This window comes from Denticeps clupeoides, unplaced genomic scaffold, assembly GCF_900700375.1.
Source record: "Denticeps clupeoides unplaced genomic scaffold, fDenClu1.1, whole genome shotgun sequence".
Taxonomy (NCBI): domain Eukaryota; kingdom Metazoa; phylum Chordata; class Actinopteri; order Clupeiformes; family Denticipitidae; genus Denticeps; species Denticeps clupeoides.
The window spans coordinates 701,284-729,139 of record NW_021630058.1 but is presented as its reverse complement, the minus strand read 5'-3'; the positions used below and the strand labels follow the sequence as shown (position 1 = coordinate 729,139).

At 49.0% G+C, this 27,856-nt stretch overlaps 1 protein-coding gene and 2 pseudogenes across 1 annotated transcript; 2 read left to right on the top strand and 1 right to left on the bottom strand.

Moving 5' to 3' along the window:
- Positions 1 to 701: 701 nt before the first annotated feature.
- On the top strand, positions 702 to 17,455 carry LOC114781716 (zinc transporter ZIP13-like). Its single transcript, XM_028968088.1, is given in 11 exon segments — positions 702 to 788; positions 2,030 to 2,398; positions 3,527 to 3,634; positions 3,714 to 3,832; positions 14,599 to 14,667; positions 15,006 to 15,095; positions 15,942 to 15,992; positions 16,307 to 16,391; positions 16,394 to 16,438; positions 16,512 to 16,611; positions 16,689 to 17,455. Coding segments are annotated over 10 exon segments (1,068 nt in total). The 5' UTR covers positions 702 to 788; positions 2,030 to 2,073; the 3' UTR covers positions 16,765 to 17,455.
- Positions 17,456 to 19,193: 1,738 nt separating this feature from the next.
- On the bottom strand, positions 19,194 to 19,935 carry LOC114781680 (HRAS-like suppressor 3; annotated as a pseudogene).
- A 1,376-nt stretch (positions 19,936 to 21,311) lies between these two features.
- On the top strand, positions 21,312 to 25,532 carry LOC114781732 (transmembrane protein 178B-like; annotated as a pseudogene).
- Positions 25,533 to 27,856: the final 2,324 nt, after the last annotated feature.

Below are 27,856 nucleotides of genomic sequence, written 5' to 3'. Positions count from 1 at the left end.
CTCCCTGAAGTCCAACACAGAGGATGAGGAGGAGCTTCTAGGGTAAGCTCGCCTACAAACCATTAAGACCCAGGTTCAAACCCCACTTACTACCATCGTGTCCCTGAGCAGGACACTTAACCCTGAGTGTGTCCAGGGGGGGACTGTCCCTGTAACTACTGACTGTAAGTCAGGATAAGGGCGTCTGGTAAATGCTGTAAATGTAGCTTCTTCCCGCAGGTTATATGAACTCTCAACAACCACAACACTTCATAGAACTGTAATACAGTCCAGCACTTTCACTCTCGATCACTTCTGTACTCAATCTCCCCAGAAACCTTGCACAAACTTTTTACTTTTACACCATTTTTTTTTACTTTTTAACTTTTTAATTTATACTTTGACTTCACTCATTTGCACACCTTCACCCTACCTGTTACACATATTTTATGTTTTATGTTAAAGACATAAAAGTGTAATATTTGGTTATGTTTACAATGTTTGCTAAGCCATTCGCACCAAAACAGTCGCTAAACCATTTCACTGCATATCATACCGTGTATGACTGTGTATGTGACAAATACAATTTGAATTTGGAAGTACAAGTACAATAATATTACAATTTAAAGGAACTTTTTAAAAAGCGACAGTAAAGGAAGTAACGCGGAAGAGCGCTGCGCAGCGCCACGCGTCACACCGGAAGTACTAGTGCGGCGCTTCCGCTCCGGGGCGGCAGACGTGGAGCCCGGACGGAGAGGAGCTGGATGGCAGGGACACGCCGGAGTCCGACCCGCAGGAATCCGCGCCGGGTAACGTGGCCGCGCAGACTCTGTTTAGGTCGCTGATGGTGACAGTTGTGGCGACAGGAATGTCGTGTTGGTACCAGGATCATGAGGAGGAAACTTGAATCTTTCCTCCATCGCACCAAAACTCAACGTCAGTCATGAATTGAACTGCAAGGGATTATTTTATGTTTTATCATGTTGAAATCCATTAATTCCATTGCGAGCTTCTTTTTAACCAGAGTACTGATTTGAATCTCATTTTAACAGGAATATAATGTAAAAATATCCACTCTGTTATCTTATGTAAGATGCTGCAGTAGATGATGTTGGACTGATAGGAAACAAATGTAGAATGTGTGTGATCTGGTTGGTGATCTGGTGATCTGGTTCAGCATCGCCGTGCGTCTCAGCTCAGTTCTTGCTGTGTATTGTGATTGTTGAGTGTATTTTGGTATGTAGTTGTGGGTAAATGTAGAATGTGTGTGATCTGGTGATCTGGTTGGTGATCTGGTTGGTGATCTGGTTCAGCATCGCCGTGCGTCTCAGCTCAGTTCTTGCTGTGTATTGTGAGTGTTGAGTGTATTTCGGTTTGTAGTTGTGGGTAAATGTAGAATGTGTGTGATCTGGTTGGTGATCTGGTGATCTGGTTCAGCATTGCCGTGCGTCTCAGCTCAGTTCTTGCTGTGTATTGTGATTGTTGAGTGTATTTTGGTATGTAGTTGTGGGTAAATGTATTAATGTGTGTGATCTGGTGATCTGGTGATCTGGTTCAGCATCGGCGTGCGTCTCAGCTCAGTTCTTGCTGTGTATTGTGATTGTTGAGTGTATTTTGGTATGTAGTTGTGGGTAAATGTATTAATGTGTGTGATCTGGTGATCTGGTTGGTGATCTGGTGATCTGGTTCAGCATCGCCGTGCGTCTCAGCTCAGTTCTTGCTGTGTATTGTGAGTGTTGAGTGTATTTTGGTATGTAGTTGTGGGTAAATGTAGAATGTGTGTGATCTGGTGATCTGGTTCAGCATCGCGGTTAAATCAGCAGCCCCATAATCAGAAGGTTACCGGTTCGAATCCCGAACTGCCGAGGTACCCACACACTGCTCCTGTCTTGCCCACTTCTCACTAAGGGTGATGGTTAAATGCTGAGGACACGTTTCATTGTGTCACCGTGTGATGTGCTGCAATGTCTCACAATGACCATCACTTCACTTTCACTTTCATAAGCACGCACATGAGAACTGAACATGAAAATCTGCCATGTCTCCCCAGCTCCCTGCTTGCTGCTCCAGACTGCTTTTCAGACCTTGGTACGGATGAGAGCTTCCACCCAGCGGCCCGTTTGGGCTTCGTCCACTCTGGTTGCTGGCGCCGCCCTTCTGGTGGTGGCCTCCGCGGTGTCGTCGGGTGGGAAGAAGATGACGCAGACTGTGGTCGCCCAGGCGACGGCAGCGGCAGCTGGCCCCGGGCCGTGGTGTGTGGAGGAGCTTCTGGGCTTCTGCACGATGACGGAGCTTTTTTCTCGAGGCGACACTGACGTGTGGCTCTGCTCACTGGCCGGCTCCATCGCCGTGGGTCTCAGTGGCATCTTCCCCCTCCTCATCATCCCCATTGAGGCTGGAGCTGCGCTGAAGACTGCGGGTAAGTCTGGTCACAAAAAAGAACCTATACTGAGATTTAGAAAAAAGAAAGAAAGAAAGTGGAGTGATTGTCATTTTGAAACACTGCAGCACAGCACACGGTGACACAGTGAAACGTGTCCTCTGTATTTAACTATCACCCTTGGTGACAGTGGGCACCATGACAGGCGCCCGGGGAGCAGCGTGTGGGGACGGTACCTGAGTGGCACCGAGGCGGATCGGGATTCGAACCTGCAACCTTCTGATTGCGGGTCCAGTTCCTTGCCCGCTGCCCCATGGTGCACCACAGCTGCTCTGTGTGGTTAGACTCGGTTCCTCCATCATCCTCGTCACTCTGTAGCTGCAGTGTGAGGTGGAGGTCTGGAAATTTCCACGTCTGCTGTTGATTCAGGGTTAATTTAGACTCAGTAGCACGTGAAGGACCTGCTCTAAATTCAGTCCAGCCTTCTCCTTTTGGACCTGACTGTGTCTCAGATGCCTCTGCGGATGTTTGGACGTCAGCTCTGTAGCAGGACAGTCTGGGCGGAGCTTGAGGGCAAGTTGTGTGTGAACCTGCCCTGCGGAATTCGTTCATTCTGTAAAATGACGAAGCAGCTGTGGTTTCTTCTGACACCAGGTCAGGCCTGGTCTACCTTCAGGCTCCTTATCATTCTGCAGTTGTTGTTCTATTGCTTCTGAGAACTGGGATCAGGTGTGAAAGCTGATTGGTCAGTTTCTTCAGCTGCCAGCCACACCCACTGCTCTCATTCTTTTGCTGTATGACGGACGTCCTGAGAGGGGCGCAGTTCTCCCATCGCTCATCCACCTCAGCCCCGCCTGCCCCCTGTAATCCTGCGTGAGGGCGGAGTTTGGTCGTCATGGTGAAGGAATGCTATTTAGTCTGGAGGCTGCCGCCGTTATACTTTAGTAAGAAATAGATGTACTTTATTTCACTGGAGCTCGATCGGTGGGTTTGTTTACTTCTTTTTGAATTGTAGTAGCGGTTGGAGCCACCAGGGGCCGCAATAAACTTCACCCGTCAGTTGGGGGTCATCGGTCTGATGAAATATTTCAGGGTTTTGATTCATATTGAAAAATTTTTAATATGAATAATTTGTGTTTGTTTCTCTGTGTCCTCCATGTCCATCAGATGGCTGTCAGAAGCTGAAGAAGCTGCTGAGCTTCGCGATCGGGGGTCTCCTTGGTGACGTTTTCCTGCACCTGCTCCCTGAGGCCTGGTCACACATCTGCAGCCCTGGTCAGTTCGTCACTTCTGGATTTTAATGCTCTGGGAAGGTCAGATGTGTAAAGAACGTCTTGGTTGAACATGTTGCCAGCTGGAGCGCATGAGCAGCACTACAGGAGCCAGGGATTGTGGGTCATTCTGGGTCTGCTGGCCTTCTTGTTGCTGGAGAAGATGTTTCCAGACGAGGCTCCTTGCAGCACCGGTCCTGCTGTGAGTCTTTTCACGTTCTCTGGAGCTTCCTCACGAATAGGACATGAAGTCTGACAAGACAGCAGACATCCAGGGCCCTTGTTTATCACACATTCTTCTCACGTTCTCTTCTTCGCGTGGAAAAATGTTCTTAAATATCTAGTGGCAGAACAGAGGAACTGCAGCATTGCAAGTCATTTCAAAACCATATATCCTCATGCACCTCCAATTAAATACTGTTCTTCTATTTCTTTGAATTATTCCGGCTTCCGGCTTTTTATTATTCTTTTTTTTTCCTGCCTTATTTTCTATATGCAACTCTTCATACAATTTTCAGCGTACATCCATGAAACTTTACACACTTATCCAGCCCATAGCAGTGGAGTGTGCTACTCCTTTTATAAGTATTCTGACATTCCACTTTATTATTATTATTATAATTTTTATAATTATTAAAATTTCCCCTTGGACTTAACATGGGGGCGCTTTTTTTACGGCCATAACAATTACGACGCTACAAACTTGCAACTTCCCGTGCAGAATCCTGGCGAACCTGCAACTTCCCGTACAGAATCGTGGCGAAGTTTCAACTTCCCGTGCAGAATCGCGGCAAAGTTTCAACTTCCCATGCAGAATCGTGGCGAAGTTTCAACTTCCCGTGCAGAATCGTGGCGAAGTTTCAACTTCCCGTACAGAATCGTGGCGAAGTTTCAACTTCCCGTGCAGAATCGCGGCAAAGTTTCAACTTCCCGTGCAGAATCGTGGCGAAGTTTCAACTTCCCGTGCAGAATCATGGCGAACCTGCAACTTCCCGTACAGAATCGTGGCGAAGTTTCAACTTCCCGTACAGAATCCTGGCGAACCTGCAACTTCCCGTACAGAATCCTGGCGAAGTTGCAACTTCCCGTACAAAATCATGCCGAAGTTTCAACTTCCCGTACAGAATCGTGGTGAAGTTTCAACTTCCCGTACAGAATCGTGGCGAAGTTTCAACTTCCCGTGCAGAATCGTGGCGAAGTTTCAACTTCCCGTACAGAATCGTGGCGAAGTTTCAACTTCCCGTACAGAATCGTGGCGAAGTTTCAACTTCCCGTGCAGAATCGCGGCGAAGTTGGAACTTCCCGTGCAGAATCGCGGCGAAGTTGCAACTTCCCCGTGCAGAATTGCGGCGAAGTTGCAACTTCCCGTGCAGAATTGCGGCGAAGTTGCAACTTCCCGTGCAGAATTGCGGCGAAGTTGCAACTTCCCGTGCAGAATCGCGGCGAAGTTGCAACTTCCCGTACAGAATCGTGGCGAACCTGCAACTTCCCGTGCAGAATCGCAGCGAAGTTTCAACTTCCCGTACAGAATCGTGGCGAACCTGCAACTTCCCGTGCAGAATCGTGGCGAACCTGCAACTTCCCGTACAGAATCGTGGCGAACCTGCAACTTCCCGTACAGAATCGTGGCGAACCTGCAACTTCCCGTGCAGAATCGTGGCGAAGTTTCAACTTCCCGTGCAGAATCGTGGCGAAGTTTCAACTTCCCGTGCAGAATCGTGGCGAAGTTTCAACTTCCCGTACAGAATCGTGGCGAACCTGCAACTTCCCGTACAGAATCGTGGCGAACCTGCAACTTCCCGTGCAGAATCGTGGCGAAGTTGCAACTTCCCGTGCAGAATCGTGGCGAAGTTTCAACTTCCCGTGCAGAATCGTGGCGAACCTGCAACTTCCCGTGCAGAATCGCGGCGAAGTTGCAACTTCCCGTGCAGAATCGTGGCGAAGTTTCAACTTCCCGTGCAGAATCGCGGCGAAGTTTCAACTTCCCATGCAGAATCGTGGCGAAGTTTCAACTTCCCATGCAGAATCGTGGCGAAGTTTCAACTTCCCGTGCAGAATCGTGGCGAAGTTTCAACTTCCCGTGCAGAATCGTGGCGAAGTTTCAACTTCCCGTGCAGAATCGTGGCGAACCTGCAACTTCCCGTGCAGAATCGTGGCGAAGTTTCAACTTCCCGTGCAGAATCGTGGTGATCCTGCAACTTCCCGTGCAGAATCGTGGCAAAGTTTCAACTTCCCGTGCAGAATCGTGGCGAAGTTGCAACTTCCCGTACAGAATCGTGGCGAACCTGCAACTTCCCGTGCAGAATCGTGGCGAAGTTTCAACTTCCCATGCAGAATCGTGGCGAAGTTTCAACTTCCCGTGCAGAATCGTGGTGAACCTGCAACTTCCCGTACAGAATCGTGGCGAACCTGCAACTTCCCGTGCAGAATCGTGGCGAAGTTTCAACTTCCCATGCAGAATCGTGGCGAAGTTTCAACTTCCCGTGCAGAATCGTGGCGAAGTTTCAACTTCCCGTGCAGAATCGTGGCGAAGTTTCAACTTCCCGTGCAGAATCGTGGCGAAGTTTCAACTTCCCGTGCAGAATCGTGGCGAAGTTTCAACTTCCCGTGCAGAATCGTGGCGACGTTTCAACTTCCCGTGCAGAATCGTGGCGAAGTTTCAACTTCCCGTGCAGAATCGTGGCGAAGTTTCAACTTCCCGTGCAGAATCGTGGCGAAGTTTCAACTTCCCGTACAGAATCGCGGCGAAGTTTCAACTTCCCGTGCAGAATCGCGGCGAAGTTTCAACTTCCCGTGCAGAATCGCGGCGAACCTACAACTTCCCGTGCAGAATCGCGGCGAAGTTGCAACTTCCCGTACAGAATCGTGGCGAACCTGCAACTTCCCGTGCAGAATCGCGGCGAACCTACAACTTCCCGTGCAGAATCGCGGTGAAGTTGCAACTTCCCGTACAGAATCGTGGCGAAGTTTCAACTTCCCGTACAGAATCGTGGCGAACCTGCAACTTCCCGTGCAGAATCGCGGTGAAGTTGCAACTTCCCGTACAGAATCGCGGCGAAGTTTCAACTTCCCGTACAGAATCGCGGCGAAGTTTCAACTTCCCGTGCAGAATCGTGGCGAACCTGCAACTTCCCGTGCAGAATCGTGGCGAAGTTTCAACTTCCCGTGCAGAATCGTGGCGAAGTTTCAACTTCCCGTGCAGAATCGCGGCGAAGTTTCAACCCTTGTTTATCACACATTCTTCTCACGTTCTCTTCTTCGCGTGGAAAAATGTTCTAGTGGCAGAACAGAGGAACTGCAGCATTGCAAGTCATTTCAAAACCATATATCCTCATGCACCTCCAATTAAATACTGTTCTTCTATTTCTTTGAATTATTCCGGCTTCCGGCTTTTTATTATTCTTTTTTTTCCTGCCTTATTTTCTATATGCAACTCTTCATACAATTTTCAGCGTACATCCATGAAACTTTACACACTTATCCAGCCCATAGCAGTGGAGTGTGCTACTCCTTTTATAAGTATTCTGACATTCCACTTAATTATTATTATTATAATTTTTATAATTATTAAAATTTCCCCTTGGACTTAACATGGGGGCGCTTTTTTTACGGCCATAACAATTACGACGCTACAAACTTGCAACTTCCCGTACAGAATCGTGGCGAAGTTTCAACTTCCCGTACAGAATCGTGGCGAACCTGCAACTTCCCATACAGAATCGTGGCGAAGTTTCAACTTCCCGTGCAGAATCGCGGCAAAGTTTCAACTTCCCGTGCAGAATCGTGGCGAAGTTTCAACTTCCCGTGCAGAATCATGGCGAACCTGCAACTTCCCGTACAGAATCGTGGCGAAGTTTCAACTTCCCGTACAGAATCCTGGCGAACCTGCAACTTCCCGTACAGAATCCTGGCGAAGTTGCAACTTCCCGTACAAAATCATGGCGAACCTGCAACTTCCCGTACAGAATCGTGGCGAAGTTTCAACTTCCCGTGCAGAATCATGGCGAACCTGCAACTTCCCGTACAGAATCGTGGCGAAGTTTCAACTTCCCGTGCAGAATCGTGGCGAACCTGCAACTTCCCGTACAGAATCGTGGCGAAGTTTAAACTTCTTGTGCAGAATCATGGCGAACCTGCAACTTCCCGTACAGAATCGTGGCGAAGTTTCAACTTCCCGTGCAGAATCGTGGCGAACCTGCAACTTCCCGTGCAGAATCGCGGCAAAGTTTCAACTTCCCGTGCAGAATCGTGGCGAAGTTTCAACTTCCCGTGCAGAATCATGGCGAACCTGCAACTTCCCCGTACAGAATCGTGGCGAAGTTTCAACTTCCCGTGCAGAATCGTGGCGAACCTACAACTTCCCGTGCAGAATCGTGGCGAACCTGCAACTTCCCGTGCAGAATCGTGGCGAAGTTTCAACTTCCCATGCAGAATCGTGGCGAAGTTTCAACTTCCCGTGCAGAATCGTGGCGAAGTTTCAACTTCCCGTACAGAATCGTGGCGAACCTGCAACTTCCCGTACAGAATCGTGGCGAACCTGCAACTTCCCGTGCAGAATCGTGGCGAAGTTTCAACTTCCCATGCAGAATCGTGGCGAAGTTTCAACTTCCCGTGCAGAATCGTGGTGAACCTGCAACTTCCCGTACAGAATCGTGGCGAAGTTTCAACTTCCCGTACAGAATCGTGGCGAACCTGCAACTTCCCGTACAGAATCGTGGCGAAGTTTCAACTTCCCGTACAGAATCGTGGCGAACCTGCAACTTCCCGTACAGAATCGTGGCGAAGTTTCAACTTCCCGTACAGAATCGTGGCGAAGTTTCAACTTCCCGTGCAGAATCGTGGCGAAGTTTCAACTTCCCGTGCAGAATCGTGGCGAAGTTTCAACTTCCCGTGCAGAATCGTGGCGAAGTTTCAACTTCCCGTGCAGAATCGTGGCGAAGTTTCAACTTCCCGTGCAGAATCGTGGCGAAGTTTCAACTTCCCGTGCAGAATCGTGGCGAAGTTTCAACTTCCCGTGCAGAATCGTGGCGAAGTTTCAACTTCCCGTGCAGAATCGCGGCGAAGTTTCAACTTCCCGTGCAGAATCGCGGCGAAGTTTCAACTTCCCGTGCAGAATCGCGGCGAAGTTTCAACTTCCCGTGCAGAATCGTGGCGAAGTTTCAACTTCCCGTGCAGAATCGTGGCGAAGTTTCAACTTCCCGTGCAGAATCGTGGCGACGTTTCAACTTCCCGTGCAGAATCGTGGCGAAGTTTCAACTTCCCGTGCAGAATCGTGGCGAAGTTTCAACTTCCCGTGCAGAATCGTGGCGAAGTTTCAACTTCCCGTGCAGAATCGTGGCGAAGTTTCAACTTCCCGTGCAGAATCGTGGCGAAGTTTCAACTTCCCGTGCAGAATCGTGGCGACGTTTCAACTTCCCGTGCAGAATCGTGGCGAAGTTTCAACTTCCCGTGCAGAATCGTGGCGAAGTTTCAACTTCCCGTGCAGAATCGCGGCGAAGTTTCAACTTCCCGTGCAGAATCGCGGCGAACCTACAACTTCCCGTGCAGAATCGCGGCGAAGTTGCAACTTCCCGTGCAGAATCGTGGCGAACCTGCAACTTCCCGTGCAGAATCGCGGCGAACCTACAACTTCCCGTGCAGAATCGCGGTGAAGTTGCAACTTCCCGTACAGAATCGCGGCGAAGTTTCAACTTCCCGTACAGAATCGCGGCGAAGTTTCAACTTCCCGTGCAGAATCGTGGCGAACCTGCAACTTCCCGTGCAGAATCGTGGCGAAGTTTCAACTTCCCGTTCAGAATCGTGGCGAAGTTTCAACTTCCCGTGCAGAATCGCGGCGAAGTTTCAACCCTTGTTTATCACACATTCTTCTCACGTTCTCTTCTTCGCGTGGAAAAATGTTCTAGTGGCAGAACAGAGGAACTGCAGCATTGCAAGTCATTTCAAAACCATATATCCTCATGCACCTCCAATTAAATACTGTTCTTCTATTTCTTTGAATTATTCCGGCTTCCGGCTTTTTATTATTCTTTTTTTTCCTGCCTTATTTTCTATATGCAACTCTTCATACAATTTTCAGCGTACATCCATGAAACTTTACACACTTATCCAGCCCATAGCAGTGGGGTGTGCTACTCCTTTTATAAGTATTCTGACATTCCACTTAATTATTATTATTATAATTTTTATAATTATTAATTATTAAAATTTCCCCTTGGACTTAACATGGGGGCGCTTTTTTTACGGCCATAACAATTACGACGCTACAAACTTGCAACTTCCCGTACAGAATCGTGGCGAAGTTTCAACTTCCCGTACAGAATCGTGGCGAAGTTTCAACTTCCCGTGCAGAATCGCGGCAAAGTTTCAACTTCCCGTGCAGAATCGTGGCGAAGTTTCAACTTCCCGTGCAGATCATGGCGAAGTTTCAACTTCCCGTACAGAATCATGGCGAAGTTTCAACTTCCCGTACAGAATCCTGGCGAACCTGCAACTTCCCGTACAGAATCCTGGCGAAGTTGCAACTTCCCGTACAGAATCGTGGCGAACCTGCAACTTCCCGTGCAGAATCGTGGCGAACCTGCAACTTCCCGTACAGAATCGTGGCGAACCTGCAACTTCCCGTGCAGAATCGTGGCGAAGTTTCAACTTCCCGTGCAGAATCGTGGCGAACCTGCAACTTCCCGTGCAGAATCGTGGCAAAGTTTCAACTTCCCGTGCAGAATCGTGGCAAAGTTTCAACTTCCCGTGCAGAATCGTGGCGAAGTTTCAACTTCCCGTGCAGAATCGTGGCGAAGTTTCAACTTCCCGTGCAGAATCGTGGCGAACCTGCAACTTCCTGTACAGAATCGTGGCGAAGTTTCAACTTCCCGTACAGAATCGCGGCGAAGTTTCAACTTCCCGTGCAGAATCGTGGCAAAGTTTCAACTTCCCGTGCAGAATCGTGGCGAAGTTTCAACTTCCCGTGCAGAATCGTGGCGAAGTTTCAACTTCCCGTGCAGAATCGCGGCGAAGTTTCAACTTCCCGTGCAGAATCGCGGCGAAGTTTCAACTTCCCGTGCAGAATCGTGGCGAAGTTTCAACTTCCCGTGCAGAATCGTGGCGAAGTTTCAACTTCCCGTGCAGAATCGTGGCGAAGTTTCAACTTCCCGTGCAGAATCGTGGCGAAGTTTCAACTTCCCGTGCAGAATCGTGGCGAAGTTTCAACTTCCCGTGCAGAATCGTGGCGAAGTTTCAACTTCCCGTGCAGAATCGTGGCGACGTTTCAACTTCCCGTGCAGAATCGTGGCGAAGTTTCAACTTCCCGTGCAGAATCGTGGCGAAGTTTCAACTTCCCGTACAGAATCGCGGCGAAGTTTCAACTTCCCGTGCAGAATCGCGGCGAACCTACAACTTCCCGTGCAGAATCGCGGCGAAGTTGCAACTTCCCGTGCAGAATCGTGGCGAACCTGCAACTTCCCGTGCAGAATCGCGGCGAACCTACAACTTCCCGTGCAGAATCGCGGTGAAGTTGCAACTTCCCGTACAGAATCGCGGCGAAGTTTCAACTTCCCGTACAGAATCGCGGCGAAGTTTCAACTTCCCGTGCAGAATCGTGGCGAACCTGCAACTTCCCGTGCAGAATCGTGGCGAAGTTTCAACTTCCCGTTCAGAATCGTGGCGAAGTTTCAACTTCCCGTGCAGAATCGCGGCGAAGTTTCAACCCTTGTTTATCACACATTCTTCTCACGTTCTCTTCTTCGCGTGGAAAAATGTTCTAGTGGCAGAACAGAGGAACTGCAGCATTGCAAGTCATTTCAAAACCATATATCCTCATGCACCTCCAATTAAATACTGTTCTTCTATTTCTTTGAATTATTCCGGCTTCCGGCTTTTTATTATTCTTTTTTTTCCTGCCTTATTTTCTATATGCAACTCTTCATACAATTTTCAGCGTACATCCATGAAACTTTACACACTTATCCAGCCCATAGCAGTGGGGTGTGCTACTCCTTTTATAAGTATTCTGACATTCCACTTAATTATTATTATTATAATTTTTATAATTATTAATTATTAAAATTTCCCCTTGGACTTAACATGGGGGCGCTTTTTTTACGGCCATAACAATTACGACGCTACAAACTTGCAACTTCCCGTACAGAATCGTGGCGAAGTTTCAACTTCCCGTACAGAATCGTGGCGAAGTTTCAACTTCCCGTGCAGAATCGCGGCAAAGTTTCAACTTCCCGTGCAGAATCGTGGCGAAGTTTCAACTTCCCGTGCAGAATCATGGCGAAGTTTCAACTTCCCGTACAGAATCATGGCGAAGTTTCAACTTCCCGTACAGAATCCTGGCGAACCTGCAACTTCCCGTACAGAATCCTGGCGAAGTTGCAACTTCCCGTACAGAATCGTGGCGAACCTGCAACTTCCCGTGCAGAATCGTGGCGAACCTGCAACTTCCCGTACAGAATCGTGGCGAACCTGCAACTTCCCATGCAGAATCGTGGCGAAGTTTCAACTTCCCGTGCAGAATCGTGGCGAACCTGCAACTTCCCGTGCAGAATCGTGGCAAAGTTTCAACTTCCCGTGCAGAATCGTGGCAAAGTTTCAACTTCCCGTGCAGAATCGTGGCGAAGTTTCAACTTCCCGTGCAGAATCGTGGCGAACCTGCAACTTCCCGTGCAGAATCGTGGCGAAGTTTCAACTTCCCGTGCAGAATCGTGGCGAAGTTTCAACTTCCCGTGCAGAATCGTGGCGAACCTGCAACTTCCTGTACAGAATCGTGGCGAAGTTTCAACTTCCCGTACAGAATCGCGGCGAAGTTTCAACTTCCCGTGCAGAATCGTGGCAAAGTTTCAACTTCCCGTGCAGAATCGTGGCGAAGTTTCAACTTCCCGTGCAGAATCGTGGCGAAGTTTCAACTTCCCGTGCAGAATCGCGGCGAAGTTTCAACTTCCCGTGCAGAATCGCGGCGAAGTTTCAACTTCCCGTGCAGAATCGCGGCGAAGTTTCAACTTCCCGTGCAGAATCGCGGCGAAGTTGCAACTTCCCGTGCAGAATCGCGGCGAAGTTGCAACTTCCCGTGCAGAATCGCGGCGAAGTTGCAACTTCCCGTGCAGAATCGTGGCGAAGTTTCAACTTCCCGTGCAGAATCGTGGCGAACCTGCAACTTCCCGTGCAGAATCGTGGCGAAGTTTCAACTTCCCGTGCAGAATCGTGGCGAAGTTTCAACTTCCCGTGCAGAATCGTGGCGAAGTTTCAACTTCCCGTGCAGAATCGTGGCGAAGTTTCAACTTCCCGTGCAGAATCGTGGCGAAGTTTCAACTTCCCGTGCAGAATCGCGGCGAACCTGCAACTTCCTGTACAGAATCGTGGCGAAGTTTCAACTTCCCGTACAGAATCGCGGCGAAGTTTCAACTTCCCGTGCAGAATCGCGGCGAAGTTTCAACTTCCCGTACAGAATCCTGGCGAAGTTTCAACTTCCCGTGCAGAATCGCGGCGAAGTTTCAACTTCCCGTGCAGAATCGTGGCGAAGTTTCAACTTCCCGTGCAGAATCGCGGCGAAGTTGCAACTTCCCGTGCAGAATCGCGGCGAAGTTGCAACTTCCCGTGCAGAATCGTGGCGAAGTTGCAACTTCCCGTGCAGAATCGTGGCGAAGTTGCAACTTCCCGTGCAGAATCGTGGCGAAGTTTCAACTTCCCGTGCAGAATCGTGGCGAAGTTTCAACTTCCCGTGCAGAATCGTGGCGAACCTGCAACTTCCCGTACAGAATCGTGGCGAAGTTTCAACTTCCCGTGCAGAATCGTGGCGAAGTTTAAACTTCCCGTGCAGAATCGTGGCGAAGTTTCAACTTCCCGTGCAGAATCGTGGCGAAGTTTCAACTTCCCGTGCAGAATCGCGGCGAAGTTTCAACTTCCCGTGCAGAATCGCGGCGAAGTTGCAACTTCCCGTGCAGAATCGCGGCGAAGTTGCAACTTCCCGTGCAGAATCGCGGCGAAGTTGCAACTTCCCGTGCAGAATCGCGGCGAAGTTGCAACTTCCCGTGCAGAATCGCGGCGAAGTTGCAACTTCCCGTGCAGAATCGCGGCGAAGTTGCAACTTCCCGTGCAGAATCGCGCCGATTCTGGTACTGACACTGGTACTGGCAGTGTTAACATTTCACCTGTGGGGGGAGTAGCGAGCAGTCTACCGATTCATAGATTAGTTCCCACAGCCAGTTTTGGGGACGGGGACCGACGGAGCGTCGTTTCCATGTCGGAAGATGCGGCCGATTTAAGCACGAATGCACAAATTCTAAGACCAAGTTTAATGGGACATGCTGGTGAAACCCGACGCTTATATAACTTTTTATCATTTTTGTGGACATCCACAGCTTTACTCAGTTTGCTATTTTACTGTTTTCAGAGAGTAAATTTAATCGGTTTTGGTTCATGTTTCCGGGTTTTCTGCCTCTGCCGATATCCAGAAACCACCACAGCCGAGTGGTTATGTTGCGACTCTTTGACTGGACTCGGCGGTTCTCAAAATCTTTTTCAGTACCTCCTCAGCCAAGAACCCTAACCAGCGTAAAGCAAAAAGGCTTAAAACACATTCATTTTGTGTCTGATTTATTAAACATTTAAAACTATCAATGTGCAGAACGGTGCTCATTTGTCGTTGTCTCTTTAACAATTTGGAAATACAAACATATTAATAAATTAGTAAAGAAAGAAATTATGATTTTTTAGGATGATAATAAAGAGCTGTTCTCAAACTCGTCATTCTTTTACTGTTAATTATGAATTAACATTTCTTCACAAAAATTAAATCAACTTCATATTTAATAAAAAAAAAAAACAATATTAAAACATCTTCTTTAAGGATAAAAATGTACATCTTTGACAGATTTTCATAGTAAATTGAATTTGTAGGTTTGATAAACGAGGGCCCAGGTCTGTTGGTCCGAGTGCTGCTCGTGTAACAGGATCTCTGTCTTTTCCACCCAGTCCAATGGGATCTGCCGTGAAGCGAAATCTGCACTGAGCTCCCGTCTCCCGGCCCCGCCCAAGATCAAGGTGAGGCATGTTGTGTGTGTGTGTGTGTGTGTGTGTGAGTGTGTGTTTGTTACATAGTTATAACAGTACAACATGCAGTGAAAGGCGTCCTGAACCACCATGTTTATGCTGTACGTAGTTATAGAATGAGGAGGGAACAAGACACAGACATGGACGTGTCTGTGGACGCTGCACTGACACCATATGTAGAAGGATGGGAATGTTCAGTAGAAATGGACTGAAATCGCAGGGTAGTGATGAGATGGTCAGGTGTGGACCTGTCCTGGTCCTGAGGACATGATGCCTCCTGCCTGATCTCAGGTGTTGTTTGAATGATAAAGATCTTGTCTCCCTCGCAGACCAGTGGCTACCTGAACCTGCTGGCGAACTGCATCGACAACTTCACCCACGGCCTGGCGGTGGCCGGTAGTTTCCTGGTGAGCAGGAAGGTGAGTGAAGCCGGGCGTGGTCTGGACATGGCGTCGGTCCCGCCTGGGCGTCCTGCCCGCTCCTGCGGCCTGGAGACAGACCCAGGACTGATGTAAGCCGGGATCAGGCGGTCGCCATGTCCGATTATCTAAAAGGGACAGAACGGGCGCTGGCACCGGTGCGGCGTCCTGACCGAGCGCTGAAGGTCGTTTACGGTCCACAACATGTAGAAATATGTCTTCAGTAACGTCGAAGCACCGTCCCCACACGCTGCTCCCCGGGCGCCTGTCATGGTGCCCACTGTCACCAAGGGTGACGGTTAAATACAGAGGACACGTTTCACCGAGTCACCGTGTGCTGCGCTGCAGCGTCTCACAATGACAATCACGTCACTTTCAAGATCTGGAGAAAAACCTCCATAAAAGAATCATAGAATTCATCATAAAGCAACTAATACTTCACTTTACTGTGAGGAAATGAAGATTTACTTTTTAAAATAGTTTTTATTTAGCATGAATAGTTTTGATTGTTGCTACGATGCTTATATATATATATATATATATATATATATATATATATATATATATATATAGAGAGAGAGAGAGAGAGAGAGATGTGGGTGTGTGTGTGTGTGTTTGGGTCCAGTTGGAGGAGCATAAGGATAACAGCATGAGTTGAGTGGGAGCTTCAGAGGAAGTGAACTGGGTTTATTATGTACACATGCCTGCACACACACACACACACACACACACACACAGTCTGATATGTTAAGGCACACACATGCACACACTCACCTCTTGGTTCCTCGTTAGGCCACATTTCCACGGTCACCCGTGTGTGGATGGTGATCTGTGTTCTGTTCTCAGGTCGGGTTCCTCACCACCCTCGCCATCTTGCTGCATGAGATCCCGCACGAGGTGAGTCCGCCCCTCACGTCCGTCAGGCTGGGGATTGGCAGCTTTATATCTTCCCCACGTCTCACTGACACACACACACACACACACACACACACACACACACACACACACCCTCACACCTAATACAGATGCTTCCACGTTTTCTAGCATAACAGCGCTGACCCACTGAGGCCTGGACTCACCAGACCTCTGGTGGTATCAGCTATGGGTTCTGGTACCAAGCTGCTTTTTGGAGGCCAGATTAAGGACTATAATCCGCGTGGACCAGGGATCTCTGTGGTTCATGTCGACGCCTCCTCTTCCTTCTCCTGTAGGTGGGGGACTTTGCCATCCTGTTGAGGGCGGGGTTTGACCGGTGGAGCGCTGCCCGGATGCAGTTCTGCACGGCGCTGGGCGGAGTCCTGGGGCCTGCTTCGCCCTGTCTGCCCAGTCTCATCATGGTGCAGGTGAGCGGCTCCACACAGCAGAGCTTCTTCATCCTGCTGCCTTCATGTAACGTGAACGTCTGGTGCTCAACAGAAAACGCCACAGCCTGGATCCTGCCCTTCACCTCGGGGGGGTTCCTCTACATCGCCCTGGTCAACGTCGTCCCTGATCTGCTAGAGGAGACCAACCCCAGGTGATGGCTCCTCACCGTGGACCTCTGGTGTCCTGTCACTGAACAACGAGTCTTCATAAATCCTCTGTGTTTTGCAGACACTCCCTGCTCCAGGTTCTGCTCCTGTGCTGTGGAGTCGCTGTCATGGCTCTGCTCTCTGTCATCATGGACTGAAGCTGAAGCTCCTTCTTACCTTCTTACACTAAAAAGTGCTCCTTCCTGAAACCACGGACCTGAAACGATGGTTTCTGTTACATATGTTTTATTATTTATTCAGCGCTTCCTCCAGCCCCACAGCAGAACAAGCAGAAGGTTGTGACAATCATGCAGGTCAAGCTGGACACTCGTCTTCTGACCAGTGCTGAGCTTCAGTTGATGACCAGGATTTCTGGAACCTTCTAGATGGAGCTACACCCACAAACACATACCCCACAGTGCCTGTTACGTTCCACCGTTACTGATGGAGACAATCACGAAGTTAATACCTCCACACCTTCACCCAGGGTTCACCTGCCTGTTCCCTCCACCAAACCTGCATGAACTGGTTTTCACAAGTGCTCTTCATTTTCTACATTTTAGCCCTTGTGTGCATATAACAAACCAAAAATGATATTGCTAGATGATTTAGCTCCACTTTGTGTAAGAAACTAGTGGAGGACGGTCACTCGCCATCGCACATCTGTCCGAGCTTCTCGCCAGATATAAAAAAACGTCTGATATTCTCTCAGGAAGCAAGAAGGACAGGACGGACCGGACATTTCATGATCTATACGTTAACAGTAACATCACGTAACGTTGTTTTGTAGAAGCTTCAACGTGGATGTATAGCAAATTGTTCTGAAATAAAACGTATTGTTGCAGCGGCTACTTATCAATTCCTGATCAATTCTGGTGGGTCCGCTTTAGTACTCGGTTATTTAGTCATTATATTGAGCTGTAAATGTATTTATTATTAATCGCTGGTATAATATTCAGTTCATTTAAGATCAATATTGAGTCACAACACTTTATTTTTACAAGATCCATTTTTTTGAGTGTTGCTACAGACCAAAATACGTTGTTGATGTTCGTTTTTTTTTTTTGGTGGATCTCTTGTGTTACTCTGTTCTCAAGGTACGTTATGTGAGATTCAACCAGAACACCAACAGCAAGCATGTACACAGTCCATCGGTCCCTGGTCCCTGGTCCCTGTCTTCACTCCGTTGTGCCTTCTTGTTAAACGGTGACAGATTGCTGGTATTTGTCATTAAAACTTGTCTCTCGTTCACAACTTCTTCCCTTTGGCCCTTTTTGCCCTTGTTGGGTTGCTCTGTTGAAAGAGGGACTAACATTTACACCATGTACCAGAGCGTCTTACCGACGGTAGTGGACCTGGGACTTCCGGTGTTCTTTCCACCGTACCGACCCCTTTCAATATCGCCTGTTACTGAACTGATCCATAGATCTTTTTATACCGTAGTTGGCTAATATACCGCATGGTGCGGTCGGTGCATGGCGTATTACACCATGCGGGTACCGGTACGGCGGAAACCGTCTCTAGACATGAACATCATGTAAAATCTTTTTTTTTGTTCAAAATGCCCTGAAAAATATTCTGGTTCATGATGACTCGTCTGTACCTTTAAATTACAGACAAACGTCCCAAAAAGGACCATGCGATCACGCTCAGGTCACCAGAACGTCGCATGGTGTGTTGAAAATATGAATGAATGAGTGAAGACTGAAGTGGAAATGCAGCGTTGGGACTTGATCAGATTTCTTTCTGTCTTGTTCATGCAGCTTTCACTTATGTCTACATAAACCCGAATCCACGCCAAACACGGTACATTGACCAGCAGACTGTAGGTGGCGGTGAAGACGGTTCTGACGTACTTGGTCATTTGCAGGGCAGCTCTTTAACAATCATATTCAGACAGTCAGATGATCCTCAAAATGTAAAGAAGTAGCTGCTGCTGATCTGCAGGAGCTGGACCGGTTCCTTCCTCTCGTGTAACGCTGATATGCAACTGGAACCTCACCTCACCGCACCCAGACCTACTCTGTTATGGAGAGATATTTATCATCTGCTCCACTACGTCTTTTAAATTGGCCCTCGGGGACAAATGACGTTCTTTCAATTTAATTTAATTGAAAAAACATGACTGATATGATAATGAAATAGTGCAAGTAACGTGACTGTGAGGACACAGCAGCACAGCACACGGGATGAAATGTGTCCTCTGTATTTAACTAGCACCCTTGGTGAGCAGTGGGCACCATGACAGGCGCCCGGGGAGCAGCGTGTGGGGACGGGTCCTTCATCAAGGGGACCTCAGTGGCACCTCGGCGGACGGGGATTCGAACCCGCAACCTTCTGATTACGAGTCCGCTTCCTTAACCCCCACTGGCCCATCACTCTGATCTAATGATGAAATACTCCATCTACATCAATTTTAGAGAAAATAACTATATTTATTAATAATTGTCCATAAACATATGTTTTTTTTAAACATGTATCTTACATCATAACTATAATAATGAATCATTTTTTCATGTGAGCAGCGTCTGGCTCAGCCTCCTCTCTCACTTCTCCTTTCTTCTCCAGCGTTTCCTGTTTCTCAGGTTTAGTGGCCCCGATACAGCAGGACGGCGACCCCGGCCGACCCCGCCGCCCCGACCGCGGTCCAGAACAGAGACCGGACCTGTCGGGGTGGAGAACACACGTCAGAACGTCGTGAACAGGAGGGGGCGGAGCTCTCTGCTCAGAGCTCAACGTCACTGTGACTAAAGTGAAATATGAGGACCTCCTTCAAAGCTGAGCTGACGAGGTCAGAGGTCACTTTAATGATTGATTGGGGAAGCCCTGGTCTACCTGGCGGGACTCCTCCTTCCCGTAGCGGAGGAGGGTGACGAAGTGCTCGCAGTTCTCCAGCAGCAGGTGGTAGTCGTAGTCCCTGCCGACCAGTCTGCAGCGTCCTTCAGGATGTCCTGCGTTCCTCGTGGCTGGTACTTCCTGTCCAGCGCGTTGTTCACCTCGCACCGGTCGCTGCTCACGACCATCTCCAGCTTCTCCCGCTTCACCACGACCTTGCCTCCAGGTGAGAAGGTGCCGTCCAGCTTCCCTGCTGGAAACGGGCCGAGAGAGATTATTAATATTACCTAAATAAAAGTGAACAAATTCATGGATTCTCTTGACAGACCTGATGACGTGACATGAACAACGTCCCCGTCCCCGACATAAAGGGCCCAGTGACAGTAGAGGCCGCGGTGAATCTCCATCATGTCACCAGGAACCAGCTCCTGGACAGAAGGACCAGAGAAATTACCTTCAGAAGACCTCATCCTCCAGCAGTCCTTCATCTCCAACGCTGAAAGGAGGTTTGATGGAACAGACCTGAAGGTCTTTGCTGGTTTGGCTCCCCATCGTCCAGAGTGTCAGCGAGGTCACCAGCAGGCAGCAGAGTGAACTTCAGACGTTCCTTCAAGACTCGTACAATAATGAAGGAACACGAGTGACGAACAGAAAGTAAAACAGATAGTAAAACAGGCAAATCAGCGGAATTCCGGATCGTACCGCCGCTGGTGGGAAACAGGAACTGGTGGACCATCATGTGTCAGGAGTCCAGCTGGTTACGGCCAACTTCACCGCAGTATTTCATCACGAGGTGCCGTGTTGCTTCATACAGGAGACCTGGTTCAGATTCAGAAAATTCTCCAGGGGGGGACTGTCCCTGTAACTACTGACTGTAACCCTGAGTGTTCCCAGGGGGGACTGTATCTGTAACTACTGACTGTAACCCTGAGTGTCTCCAGGGGGGGACTGTCCCTGTAACTACTGACTGTAACCCTGAGTGTTCCCAGGGGGGGACTGTCCCTGTAACTACTGACTGTAACCCTGAGTGTTCCAGGGGGGACTGTCCCTGTAACTACTGATTGTAACCCTGAGTGTCACCAGTGGGGGACTGTCCCTGTAAATACTGATTGTAACCCTGAGTGTCTCCAGGGGGGGACTGTCCCTGTAACTACTGACTGTAACCCTGAGTGTCCCCAGGGGGGACTGTATCTGTAACTACTGACTGTAACCCTGAGTGTCTCCAGGGGGGACTGTCCCTGTAACTACTGACTGTAACCCTGAGTGTCCCCAGGGGGGACTGTATCTGTAACTACTGACTGTAACCCTGAGTGTCTCCAGGGGGGGACTGTCCCTGTAACTACTGACTGTAACCCTGAGTGTCTCCAGGGGGGTCTGTCCCAGTAACTACTGACTGTAACCCTGAGTGTCTCCAGGGGGGGACTGTCCCTGTAACTACTGACTGTAACCCTGAGTGTCTCCAGGGGGGTCTGTCCCAGTAACTACTGACTGTAACCCTGAGTGTCTCCAGGGGGGGACTGTCCCTGTAAATACTGATTGTAACCCTGAGTGTCACCAGGGGGGGACTGTCCCTGTAAATACTGATTGTAACCCTGAGTGTCTTCATGGGGGGACTGTCCCTGTAACTACTGGATAAGGGTGTCTGGTAAATACTGTAAATGTAAATGTATTTGTTATTATATTGTGAAATCTTATGTGAAAAATACAATATTGCGTAACTGAGCGTTTATGAATTTATTTTCTGCTGAATTATAATATAATGTGTATATAAAAATGAAACATCAGTCACAGCTTTGATTTTTATCAGATGAGACCAGATTGGGTTCCCGCTGTTGACCTTTGCTGACCTTGAGTTATTTATAATCTTCCTTATTAGTTACTGAAGAATTATAACGATCACTATAATTATTACTAAATAATTAGGTGTAATTGAATGTTGATGGCAAGTCTAAAGACTAGAAAGTTCTTTATTTCAACGCCGGTGGTTTGCTGTAGATACAGGGGGAAGATGAAGTGTGTCCTTCTGTTCAGATGCTGCTGTCCCGTCGCGTTTCATTGGTGTCCCTCATAAACCAGGACGTCGCCAAGCAGGGAACCAATCAGCGCGCAGGACTGGTGATGAACGGACCGCTCCTCGGATGCTCCTCCGGTTCTACAGACGCGACGCTGGAGATGTCGGGATGCTGACGCGGGGGTTCTGAGAAGATCTCGGGATGCTGACGCGGGGGTTCTGAGAAGATCTCGGGATGCTGACGCGGGGGTTCTGAGAAGATCTCGGGATGCTGACGCGGGGGTTCTGAGAAGATCTCGGGATGCTGACGCGGGGGTTCTGAGAAGATCTCGGGATGCTGATGCTGGGCTTGTGAGAAGATGGCCGCCATGCGGTTGCTGACCGGCGGCGGGCTTCTTCTGGCCCTGTGCGCCCTGGCGCTCCTCATCATGGCGATCAGCACCGACTCCTGGTACGAGACGGACGCGCGGCGCCAACCGTGAGCGCTGCAAGAACTACGCCAACAAGCGCAGCGACCCGGGATTCATCTACATCTCCAACCACAACCTGCCGCTGCGACAGAAGCGACACTTGGTGGCCGCCGCCACGGCCATGGAGTCGCACTGCAAGCCGCCAGTTCAACTCCACCATGTCCGGGCTGTGGAGGAGATGCCTGAGGACAGGCTTCGACCTGGACACCGAGGAGCTGGTTTCTAAAGGTGAGGATGTGTGTGGGACCTCCAGGAACGTGCGAGGTGAAGACCTGACAAGTGGTGCTGAGGTCCTGCTGCTCTTCTGCTGACCAACTGTGGTGATAGTAGTGACAGGGACAGTCCTGCTGGAGACATTCTGTCTTAACTGTCCTGCTCAGGTCCTGCTGCTCTTCCAGGTAGCCTAGTGGGTAAGACACTCGCCTATGAACCAGAAGACCAGGTTCAAACCCCACTTACTACTAGAGTGTTCCTGAGCAGGACACTTAACCCTGAGGGGGACTGTCCCTGTAACCACTGACTGTAAGACGCTCTGGATAAGGACGTCTGATAATGCAGTAAATGTAAATGTACCAACTCTGCGTCACATTTACACCCTTACAGCCAGTAGTGACAGGGACAGTCCTCCTATGTCTTAACTGTCCTGGCTCAGGTCCTGCTGCTCTTCTGCTGACCAACTCTGCGTCAGTTGGACAGGGACAGTCCCCCTGGAGACACTCAGGGTTAAAAGGACTGAGTGTGAGTTACCGAGCGCTGGTCGATATCCAGTCTTTAAGGGACTAATGGACATTTTGTTTTTCATCTGCTAATATATCAGCTTGGTGATCAGTATGTCATGCGATGGCTTGATCTTTCCCCGCTGTATGATCAATAATTCGAAATCGAATTATTGTAATCTACAATAATTTTACCACTTCCTTTTTTTGAAGTTATTGCATTATAGTACAACAGGGTGCAGGTCTCTGTTTACATCTGGCTGTGAGGACATTGTCTGTCATGCCTTCATGGCCAATTAATGTACGAGGACCCAGGCACACACACACACACCACACACACACACTCCACCAACACATACCTGTGGGCCTCGTGAACCGATGCACACACAACACTCTCACGCACTAATAATACCGGATCTATTATTGGCCCACAAACTACACATCCCATCATGCAGTGCGACTGTTCATTACATTCGCTGGAAATGAGTTTCTATCATTTCAGTCGTGTTGAGCTCCATCAGCAAACACAACTTCTGGTCTATAGTACCTATCTTTCCGTACGATTCGCTGCTGGTAAATTGGTTAAGGTTTTCACATGTTGTAAATAATAAGTGAAGTGAAAGTGATGTGATTGTCATTGTGAGACACAGCAGCACAGCGCACGGAAGACACGGTGTGATGTGTCCTCTGTATTTTAACCATCACCTGAGTGACAGTGAGCACCATGACAGGCGCCCGGGAGCAGTTGTGTGGGGACGGGACCTTCATCAAGGGGACCTCAGTGGCACCTTGGGGAGTCGGGACATGAACCGGCAACCTTCTGATTACTAGTTTCTCCTGGTTTACTGGCGGTCACTAGTTCTCCTCCCGGACAGCAACTGGTTCTCCAGGTTCCTGGCCAGTCACTAGTTCTCCTGGTTTACTGGTTGATCACTAGTTCTCTCCCGGCTGGTAACTAGATCTCCAGGTTCCTGCTAGTCACTAGTTCTCCTGGTTTACAGGCTGGTCACTAGTTCTTTCCCGGCTGGTAACTAGATCTCCAGGTTCCCAGCCGGTCACTAGTTCTCCAGGTTCCTGACCTGACTCTAGTTCTCCTGCTTTACTGGCTGGTCGCTAGTTTTCCAGGTTCCTGACCTGACTCTAGTTCTCCTGGTTTACTGGCTGGTCGCTAGTTTTCCAGGTCCCTGACCTGACTCTAGTTCTCCAGGGTTCCTGGCCAGTCCACTAGTTCTCCCTGGTTTACAGGCTGGTCACTAGTTCTTTCCAGGCTGGGTAACTAGATCTCCAGGTCCCAGCCGGTTCACTAGTTCTCCAGGTCCTGACCTGACTCTAGTTCTCCTGGTTTACTGGCCAGTCACTAGTTCTCCTGGTTTACTGGCTGGTCACTAGTTTCTCCAGGTTTCTGGCCAGTCACTAGTTCTCCTGGTTTACTGGCTGGCACTAGTTCTCTCCCGGCTGGTAACTAGATCTCCGGTTCCCAGGCTGGTCACTAGTTTTCCAGGTTCCTGACCTGACTCTAGTTCTCCTGGTGTACTGGCTGGTCGCTAGTTTTCCAGGTCCCTGACCTGACTCTAGTTCTCCAGGTTCCTGGCCAGTCACTGGTCTCCTGGTTTACTGGCTGGTCACTAGTTCTCTCCCCTGCTGGGTAACTAGATCTCCAGGTTCCCGGCTGGTCACTATGTTTCCAGGTTCCTGACCTGACTTAGTTCTCCTGGTAACTGGCTGGTCGCTAGTTTTCCAGATTCCCAACAGGTAACCAGAGAATAGTGACAGGCCGGGAATTCCTGAGGAAGATCAGGAAGATTCTTCCATGAGACCAAGATGAAGGTGCGAATGTTCCGGCCTCTCCTGGTTCAGAGCTACCTTTCCACGACATGAAACACACACCAACACACAACACACTCCTATGGTGTAAGTGTGTGTGCAGGAACACTCTGTTCTGATTCTTAATGGAACAGTTTACCATGTAAATTTCCCATTTGTAGGACTAATAAAGGATCATCTTATCTCATCTTTATCTCTGAATGATTCGTTTTTTTTAGCATGTTGAGTTTATAACAGCAGCTTCAGGTCACTTATTAGCTCTAAATAATCATGGAACACGCCTGTAATGAGCATGGGAGACGCGGTTCTCTTCTCTGCAGGGTTGGTCCCAGCGCTGTACTCCAGTAAAATATCACTACACCCTCGTCCAGCCTCCCCCGGAACCTGCCCATCAACATCACCAAGACCATCCGTCAGACGAGTGGCACGCGCTGCGTAAGTCCCGTCTTCCTCTTCTGGACCATCAGCACATGCTGATGTCGCCATCTGCTGGTCAGAGGCAGTGAGAAACATCCATCCTCCACATGTAGAAGAGAAGAATAATCACAGGCATGATGCAGCTGCCACATGTTGACCGTACGATGGATCTTCTGTCTCCACAGACCTGCGCAGGATGACCGCTGGGTTCGTGGAATGGCCGTGTCCATCATCCGTTCGGGTGGCTTGTGGGGGTCCTGGGGTGCTGCAGACAGCACGACCTCATGCAGTACGTCGCTGGACTCCTCTTCCTCATGGGAGGTGTGTGTGTGTGTGTGTGTGTGTTTTGTATTGTTGTGGTAGTCCCAGTTAGATCCTGAGATCTGCTTCCAGGCACCTGCTGCATCATCTCGCTGTGTACGTGTGTGGCGGGGATCAACTTCGAGTTGTCCCGGTACCCGCGCTACCTGTACGGTCTCCCTGAGGACATCAGGCCACGGCTAGGATGGTCCATGTTCTGCGCGTGGGGCGGCCTGGGCCTGACGCTGCTGGCCGGTTTTCCTCTGTACGCTCGCCCCGTCCCTCAGCGCCCCGTCCAGCTCCTCGCCGTCCACCACAGTCCACAAGGCCGACAAGAGAACGGGACCGTCTGACCCCGCCCCGGACGCCCAGCACCTCGCCGTCCACCTACTGTCCACAAGGTCCAGCAGGAGAACGGGACGTCTGACCCCGCCCGGACACCCAGCAACCTCGCCGTCCACCACAGCCACAAGGTTCCAGCAGGAGAAACGGGACATCTGACCCCCGCCCTGATACCCAGCATCTCACACTCCACCTACTGTCCACAAGGTCCAGAAGGAGAACGGACGTCTGACCCGCCCTGATACCCAGCACTCTCAGCACGTCCACCTACTGTCCACAAGGTCCAGCAGGAGAACGGGACGTCTGACCCCAGCCCTGATCACAACCAAACAAAAAAAACTACTGACTTCATTGCACAATGTAAAGGTCGGACCTTCTGGTTCGGCTACAGACCCCTGACTGTCTCACTGTCTCCGACAGGATTCATCCAACATGTGGTGCTCCCTTTTAAACTGTCTCTCACCTGCAGAGCGTCCAGCTTTGAGTTTTGGACGTATCGATTATTGTCTTTTGGTGGAGAGAAAAGCACAAAACGACGAGAAGATTTTAACACTGCAGATGTTCTTCTGTCTTCCGGCAGCGGAATTCGCTCACTGTTAAAGCCACGCCCCTTCCAACGTTCAACACTTGTTGAACAATGACGTCATGTGACCAAACCAAAATAATAAATGTGCTGCCATTTCACTTTGATGATTTACTGCATCTTCACTTCTCTGCATGGTTCAGTTACAGCAGGGTGATGTGGTGGTCCAAGTGTGGAAGGAATGTAGATCTTATGGAAGAATGGAGCCTGTCTCTTCATAATAGAAGACCAGAGACTGGAGAACGTGTGTTGAGGAGCTCTGAAGCTGTTCGTTATGATGGTTTTAGCCCTCTGTGGTCGAGAATCTGCAACCTTTTTCATGACATTGATATTACTTTAGATGATGGAATTGTATTTACTGAAGGCCCAGAAGCCCAGGATGGAGGAGGACCATCTCTAGATGATCCTGAAAGGACCACAGTTTCCAGAGACAGGAAATGAAGGAGTACTGCATGCGTCCAGCAGAAGCTGGTTGTGTTGTGCTGAAGTTTCTTCTCAAGCATCTGACTTTTTTTTTATAATCCGCCGGGGGGTTTGGAAATCTTTATATATCTTTTCTTGCATGACTTCATAACTTTGAACTGTTGTTGTACTACTGTGTTGAAAGACATTTTTTTATCTAATTTATTTTGCTGGAATAAAATGTAATTAATCTGATTAAGAACTGAACTCCTGTCTTGGGTAAATCTTGAATATTAAAATCTACTCCAACACCTTCTGACACCTTCCAGCAACTTGTACGCAGAAGATTTTTTCATGGTGCTTGTGAAAAGTGAGAACCTCATATTGTTCTTTTTATGAATAAAGCCCAGCGCCATTTCAGAAAATAGTGACTTTTATTGGAATTCAGTTTCTGTCAAAATCTCATTAAGCCAAACGTTGATGTTCAAACATCGAAGATCAATATTCAGCTGGAACCGTGTGTCTGTTACATCAAGGCGATTTGTCCTGATATTGAAGATGGGGACTCAGATCATGTGGAACGTCGTTTAATTTCAGTGTATTTAATACTCTGAAGGTTTGTACAGAGATTTGAAACACGGGTTTATTATCATAACCCCAGACATTCAAAGTTCGGTTATATATGTTATATCGAACAGTCCATCAGGCTTAATTTAAATATTCATACAATGCACCACATTTTAATTACGGGACCTCATATTTTAAACGTAACAGCAGGCAGTTCTTGTCGGGGGAGGATGGCCACTGTCTTCCTGGCAGAGACATCAGAGGACCAATTCTGATTGGTCTGTTGCAACTTTTGGGAGAGAAATGCCGAGTATAGAAGAGTTTTCTATTGTGGGCTGCGGTCTCTTCTCTTCCTCCTCCATCGGGGCTCTGGGGTCCCCCCCCCCAGGTTCTGGGCCTTTTCTCGCCCCCCCTGTCTCCTCAGGGCCAAGCTGGTTTCCTGCTTTTCTCTCTCTTCAACAACAACATTTATTTCTTATAATCACATACAGCACAGACCGTACAGTCGACCCTTCTGTCCACAAGGAGGAAAATTCACTAATAAATGCAACACCGTTCACAGATTCATCTCTCCACTCCAAATAAACCTGATTCACAAATGTCAGTGCGGCTACAGTTATTCTCAGTGTTTAAATCTAAACTGAAAACCCGTCTGTTTCCTCTGGTCTTCTGTTCCCAGACACAGCGTCAATTATAAAGTCCACTTTATCACACAGTCCCCCTGTTAGACACAGACAGTGTTAAATTCACTCTAGTTAGGCTGTCCTAGTTAGGGTACCGGGC